Source organism: Bombina bombina, chromosome 6 (assembly GCF_027579735.1).
Source record: "Bombina bombina isolate aBomBom1 chromosome 6, aBomBom1.pri, whole genome shotgun sequence".
NCBI classification, from domain to species: domain Eukaryota; kingdom Metazoa; phylum Chordata; class Amphibia; order Anura; family Bombinatoridae; genus Bombina; species Bombina bombina.
The window spans coordinates 1,069,246,433-1,069,254,101 of NC_069504.1; the positions used below are offsets into that span (position 1 = coordinate 1,069,246,433).

Here is a 7,669-nt window from a genome sequence, read left to right on the forward strand (position 1 = left end):
AATATTTGAAAAAATAAAAATTAAAAAATGACTATGTTTCCCAACCTGTAAGTCATAATCTTCTCTGCCTGTGTCATTGGTTTGTGTTCTAAAATGCAAATAATGTTCTCTATTTATTTAAAACAATAAATATTTCCTTTCTGATTAAAGTACTGTATTATCTTTCTGAGGGAGCTATGTATACAAAATTATATAAATCTACCTTTAGATTGTGGGGCATATTTATCAAGCTCTATACGGACAGCCTTCAGGCTCGCCGGAAACAGAAGTTATGAAGCAGCGGTCTAAAGGCCGCTGCTCTATAACCTGTCCGCCTGCTCTGAGGCGGGGGAAAGAAATCAACCCGATCGAATATGATCAGGTTGATTGACACTCCCTGCTAGCGGCCAATTGGCCGCGAATCTGCAGGGGGTGGCATTGCACCAGCAGTTCACAAGAACTCCTGGTGCAATGATAAATGCAGAGAGCGTATGCTGTTGGCATTTATCGATGTGCAGCGGACATGATCCGCTATATTGAATCATGTCCGCTCGCACAATCATAAATATGCCCCTGTATGTTTAAGATGTATTATGACCAGTGTTCCCTCTAACGCTAGTTTTGTGTGCGGCCCAGCAGTGAAACATTTAATTAGGTAAGCCCACCCTACAGTAAGCAAACACTGCACAATGGATACTGCAAAGTATGGTTCTCTTATTAACTGTCTCACTGCTGGGCCGCACACAAAACAGGTCTTAGAGGGAACATTGATTATGACATGTAAATATTGCCTAAATGACATACATTTTTTTACATGTTTACATTTAGTTCCTTCCCCTCTCCAAACTGTCCCATTTTACAGATGCAAATATTCCAAAATCCAAACTATTCTGAAATCCAAACTTTCTCGGTCCCAAGCAGTTTGGAGTAAGTGTTTTCTACATATATATATATTTATATATACATTCACATACAGTATTTGTATATGCTTACACAGGTAGACTTATATTATCTCTACAGATGATATGTATACATTGTCAGTGCCGGATTGGGCCACCGGGATGCTGGGATATTTCACGGTGGGCCGGAGCAGCTAGGCCGGCTGTCCTCAATTTAGGGAGTGGTGCCAGCTGTGTGCTGATGTGCAGGGCCGAGTTTGCATGTTTTTTTGTTTTTTAAACTGGCGAATACCCACGAGCAGATTGTACTGCTACTGTTCTGCACGTGGGCTTTTAGAGTGAGAAGGATGGATGTGGGAGGAGCAGCTTTGCCGGTTGCAGCTGTGTCTTCTGCCTTGGTGCAGAAATTAAGCATACCAAGTAAACCAGGGATGGGGGTAGACAGGAGATCAGAAGGGGTTCCTCCCAGTAAAAGGTACTGCAGTTTATCTTTTTTTTCTATATCTTTCTACCTCCTGTTCTCTAAAATATTAGGGCTGACAGTCACTTCTGCTCTCCTCAGAACAGCTTAGAAATAAAGTTTGTGCTCTCTGCGTAACCAACACCATAGCATCCAGAGCACAATTTAACTCCTTAGCTAGCAAAAGGACTGCAGTTTATTCCCAAGCAGTGCAAAGTAGCCCTTTTTGTCAGCTATGGGGTTAAATGTGTGGTCTGCAAGCTATGTTGTTGTTTTAGTTAGATCTGCAGGGCAGAAGGTTGCCACTCCAATATCACAGTGATTTAGTAGGAGCACCAGTCTACTCGAAATTAGTAGCAAGTTTGTGTGAGGCTGATAATAGAAGTTATTTTTTTAATAAAAGACTAAATAAAATAAAATGTGTAGTGATATATATATATATATATATATATATATATATATATATATATATAAAATTCTATTAATAGTATTTGATAAAGCTCTTAAAGGGACATTATACACTCATTTTTTCTTTGCATAAATGTTTTGTAGGTGATCTATTTATATAACCCATAAAGTTTTTTTTTTAAAAAAATGTATAGTTTTGCTTATTTTTTAATAACATTGTTCTGATTTTCAGACTCCTAACCAAGCCCCAAAGTTTTATGTGAATACCGTCAGCTACCTTCTCCAGCTTGCTCCTGTTTGTGTAAAGGGTCTTTTCATATGAAAAAGGGGGAGGGGGGGAGTGTCTTATTTCCCACTTGCAGTGGGCTTTCCAACTACCTTTTCAACTGAGCTAAACTGAGAGCTTCTAAGTAAGTTTTTAAACAGTTTTATACTGGATTTTTTATCAGTATCTGTGCATCTTATTCTTTATAGTAGTGTCTATTACATGCAGTTATAGGAAAATGAGTGTATACTGTCCCTTTAATAATATATACAGATTAACAGTAAATTATTGCAGATTTCCCCTAAACCACAGTGGTTTAGCTCACCAAAAAAAAAAAAAAATTTAAAAAAATATATGTATAGCACATGCGTGTTGTGTATTTCTTTATTTCTAAGTGTATGGGGCCTATTTATGAAAGGCCTGTCGGACATGATCCGACATTGCTTATCATGTCTGACAGACCTCGTTGAATGCGGAGAGCAATACGCTCTCCGGATTTCTCCATGGGCTGCAGCAGATGGGGATGGCCAGCTATAATTTAAGGGGGTAGTGTTTCTCTATTGCCTCTCCTCCTTTCTTCTCTGAGCTATATATATTAAAGGGACACTGAACCCAATTTTTTTTTTCTTTCATGATTCAGCAAGCATAACCCAGGTTCTCAACCAAAAATGGTCCGGCTCCTATGCATCACATTCCTGCTTTTTAAATAAAGACAGCAAGAGAACAATGAAAAATTGATAATAGGAGTAAATTAGAAAGTTGCTTAAAATTGCATACTCTATCTGAATCATTAAAGAAAAATTTTGGGTTTAGTGTCTTTTTAAGGTCACAAAGTATTTCCTTGTATGTTTTATTTCCTAGACCATGTATCATTTTAGTCGCTCTCCTTTGAATGGTTTTTAGTCTAGTCACACTGAGTGACACAATATTTTGAGTGTGTTCTCCATATTACACTATATACAATCATTTTAACACCGTTAAAAGGATAAATGGATGAAAATGGGTTGTAGGCACTGTTTCCTCTAAGGAGTGTGTGTGCTCACCTTAATGTGTTAGTGCATACAGCTAGATTTTGTATATGCTTCTGACTCTATTCCTCTCTCGCTCATCTTTTCTCTGTCTTCCCTTTCTTCTCTCTTCCATTTCTCTCCCTCTATCTTTCTTTTTTCTCTATCCTCTATCTTTCACTCTCTGTGATTTCTCCCTCTTCCTTTTCTTTTCTCCCTCCTTTCTCGTCCCTATCACTTCCCTCTCTGCCATCTCTTCTCCTCCTCTCTGTTTAATCTCTCTCCTACCTCCTCCTCCCCTATTTTATCTTCTTCTCCTCCTCTATCTATCTCTTTCCTCCTGTTCTTTTCACAACCTCTTCTCTTCATTTTCTCTCTCTTCCTGCTCTCTTCTCCCTCTCTTCTTTGTCTTCTCTACTCCCCCTCTCTCCTTTTTCTGCCTCACTCTCTTAATTTAATTCCTCTTCTCATCTGTCTCTCATCCTCTTTTCTCTATCCTTTCTCTCCCTCTGATTTCTCTCTCTCTTCCCTAGCTCTCTTCTCTGTCTACCATCTCTTCTCTGCCCTCTAACTATGTGTCTTTCAGTTTTCTATATCTTAAATCTCTTTTCTTATTCTTTATTCTCTCTCTCATCTCTGTTCCTTCTATCTCTTATTTCAGCTACATCTACCCTCTCTGTCTTTTCTCCTCCTCTCTCTCTTCTCCCATTGTTTTCTCTCCCCTCCTCCTCTCTCTCTTCTCCCATTGTTTTCTCTCCCCTCCTCTCTCTCTCTCTCTCTCTCTCTCTCTCTCTCTCTCTCTCTTTCTTTCTGTCTCTTCTCTCTTTGCCACCACGTCTCTATTCTCTCCGCCTCTGTTTCCTATCTTATTTCTCTCCTCTCCTGTTTACTACTCCTCTCTTTTCTGTCCTCTACTGCCCCCCTGCGGCTCTCTCTCTCCATTTTTTCTGTGTCTCCCTTTTATTTTCTCTCTCTTTACTCCTCTTCTCTTTCTATGCTATCTTGTCTTTGCATTCTCTCTTTTTTTTTTCTATTTTTGCTCTATCCCATTTGGCTTCTCATTCTTTATTCTCTCTCCTCTCTGTTCTCCTCTTCCTCTCCTATTTCTCTCTTCTCTCTCTTCTTCTGCTGCCCTTTCTTCCTCTGCTTTCTCTCTCTGCTACTTTTGCTATTACATGTGTTTTTCACTCCTCTTATTTGTGTTTCAGTTTCACAAAGTTAAATGGACACTAAACTTTACTGATTCAAAAAGAGCATGCAATAAAAAATAAAAAATGAACACTTTTCAATTAACTTTCATTTCATTGTATTGGGCAAAGGACAAAGGAGGCTGAGATGTAGGATAACCTTATGTTTTTAGGGCTAGATTACAAATTGTATAACAAGTTAGGTGCATTGGAACGCAACCTTGCATTCACATTGCACAGAAGCATTGCAGTTACAAGAGCGATGGGCAGCAAATATAAATGTATATATATTTGTGTTTAGATGTGTATATACATATATTAACACATACATATATACAGTATGTATATAAACATATGCATATATATTTGTACAGGAAACACAGTCCCCATTTCAGTGCCGTTTTGTTTTCTAACACCCCACACCAGCCACTTTAACACATTTTAAGGAAACAAATTGTTTATATTGTTAATCACACTTCTTGACAAGTGTTTTTCAGGGTGATCTCTTTCTTGTATTTCATACAATTAACCTGTCAAGTAATAAACACTCATTCTACTTATTTTATGCCTGTAGGAGATTAGCATTACATAAATATAGCTGTCACACAAATACTGTATGTAGGGACAGTGCTAAACCTTTATTTTGTTATCTTTTTTCCTTACTCTGCACATTGCACCAGAGATGTAAAGAAGGTTCATCCTTGCAAATTCAGGGCAGCTGGTACACATGAGATTGCCCCACACACAGAGAACCCACACAGCCCCACACACAGAGAGCCCACACACACAGAGCCCACACTCACACACAGACCCCCCCCCCCCCGCACACACAGAGAGCCCACACACACACAGAGCCTCCCCCACACACACAGTGCCCCCCCCCACACACACAGAGCCCACACACACACACAGAGCCCCCCCCCACACACACACAGAGCCCACACTCACACACAGACCCCCCCCCCCGCACACACAGAGAGCCCACACACACACAGAGCCCCCCCACACACACAGTGCCCCCCCACACACACACACAGAGCCCACACACACACACAGAGCCCACACACACACACAGAGCCCACACACACACACAGAGCCCACACACACACACAGAGCCCCCCCCCACACACAGAGCCCACACACACACACACAGAGCCCCCCCCACACACACAGAGTCCACACACACACACAGAGCCCACACACACACACACAGAGCCCACACACACACAGAGCCCATACACACACAGAGCCCCACACACACAGTGCCCCACCCCACACACACACAGAGCCCACACACACACACAGAGCCCCCCCACACACACACAGAGCCCCCCACACACACACACAGAGCCCCCCCCCCCACACACACACACAGTGCCCCCCCACACACACACAGAGCCCACACACACACACACAGAGCCCCACACACACACACACACACACACACACACAGAGCCCCCCCACACACACACAGAGCCCCCCACACACACACAGACACAGAGCCCCCCCCCCCCACAAACACACACACAGACACAGAGCCCCACACACACACACACACAGTGCCCCCCACACACACACACAGAGCCCCCCCCCCCACACACACACACAGAGCCCACACATACACACAGAGCCAACACACATACACATTCTTTATTCTCTCTCCTCTCTGTTCTCCTCTTCCTCTCCTATTTCTCTCTTCTCTCTCTTCTTCTGCTGCCCTTTCTTCCTCTGCTTTCTCTCTCTGCTACTTTTGCTATTACATGTGTTTTTCACTCCTCTTATTTGTGTTTCAGTTTCACAAAGTTAAATGGACACTAAACTTTACTGATTCAAAAAGAGCATGCAATAACAAATAAAAAATGAACACTTTTCAATTAACTTTCATTTCATTGTATTGGGCAAAGGACAAAGGAGGCTGAGATGTTGGATAACCTTATGTTTTTAGGGCTAGATTACAAATTGAGTGCAAAATATTGGTTCCCCAAGAGTGATATTTGTGCTCAACTTAGTAATACCAGGACAGCTGTATAACAAGTTAGGTGCATTGGAACGCAACCTTGCATTCACATTGCACGGAAGCATTGCAGTTACAAGAGCGATGGGCAGCAAATATAAATGTATATATATTTGTGTTTAGATGTGTATATACATATATTAACACATACATATATACAGTATGTATATAAACATATGCATATATATGTACAGGAAACACAGTCCCCATTTCAGTGCCGTTTTGTTTTCTAACACCCCACACCAGCCACTTTAACACATTTTAAGGAAACAAATTTTTTATATTGTTAATCACACTTCTTGACGTGTTTTTTCAGGGTGATCTCTTTCTTGTATTTCATACAATTAACCTGTCAAGTAATAAACACTCATTCTACTTATTTTATGCCTGTAGGAGATTAGCATTACATAAATATAGCTTTCACACAAATACTGTATGTAGGGACAGTGCTAAACCTTTATTTTGTTATCTTTTTTCCTTACTCTGCACATTGCACCAGAGATGTAAAGTAGGTTCATCCTTGCAAATTTAGGACAGCTGGTACACATGAGATTGGGGTATCAAAGAAATGAACTGCCAGAACACCACTGGTCACTAACTGTATCTATATAGATAAGGGAGAGTCTTCTAGGTCTTGAGGGGGGGTTGTAAAATAGTATACTCACATATTCAGGGGCAAACGTGCCAAATCCTATAATAGGGATCTTGTTCCCATCACTCATTTGAATTCGTTTCTCACTGCCAGACGCCATTTGTGCAGATATTGTGTAACTCAGCTCTTCAGCACTTGCCAAGTTGTCTGCAGAACTTCTTAGCAAAATCATAAAGTTTTGGGAGTATATATAGGGCTTGCTTATGCATGCAGTGATATCACATGCCTCTTTATAGCCTATTAAACGCGAAGATGTGGGAAATGGAAATGCTTGTTGCCTTCTTATTAGGATGTTTAATATACAGTGCCAAAAAAATAAAACTTTTAAATACATCAAAATATGTGAAAAACAAGACAAACCCAGATTATCCTACCCTGACACCAGATGATTTCCCCGTGGGCTGCAGCAGCCTAGTTTATTCTCTGTGCTATATATATATATATATATATATATATATATATATATATACACATATATATATATATATATATATATATATATATATTAAGGTCACAAAGTATTTACTTGTATGTTTTATTTCCTAGACCATGGGGTAGATTTAGCAAGCAGCAGATGCTGCAATCTACCCCCGTAGTTTCAGGTTTCCCTGAACAGGGCCGGCCCTAGCCATTGCGGGGCCCAAGGCAGGATTGAAAAATGGGGCCCCCTTTATCCCCGCCTCCAACCCCGCCCAATCTCCGCCCCTATCCCCACCCAATCCCCACCCCCTAACCCCGCCCAGTATCCGAGCCCTAACCCCACCCAATCTCTGCCCCTAACCCCGTCCCCACCTTATT

The 7,669-nt window shown here is 41.2% G+C and overlaps 1 protein-coding gene across 1 annotated transcript in view; it reads right to left on the bottom strand.

Moving 5' to 3' along the window:
- LOC128664186 (aldo-keto reductase family 1 member C1) overlaps positions 1 to 7,058 on the bottom strand; it is a 105,032-nt gene extending 97,974 nt beyond the window's left edge. Inside the window, exon 1 of the mRNA XM_053718950.1 lies at positions 6,885 to 7,058. Within this exon, the coding sequence (XP_053574925.1) occupies positions 6,885 to 7,043 (159 nt within the window). The 5' untranslated portion in view covers positions 7,044 to 7,058. The remainder of the gene's footprint in view (positions 1 to 6,884) is intronic.
- Positions 7,059 to 7,669: the final 611 nt, after the last annotated feature.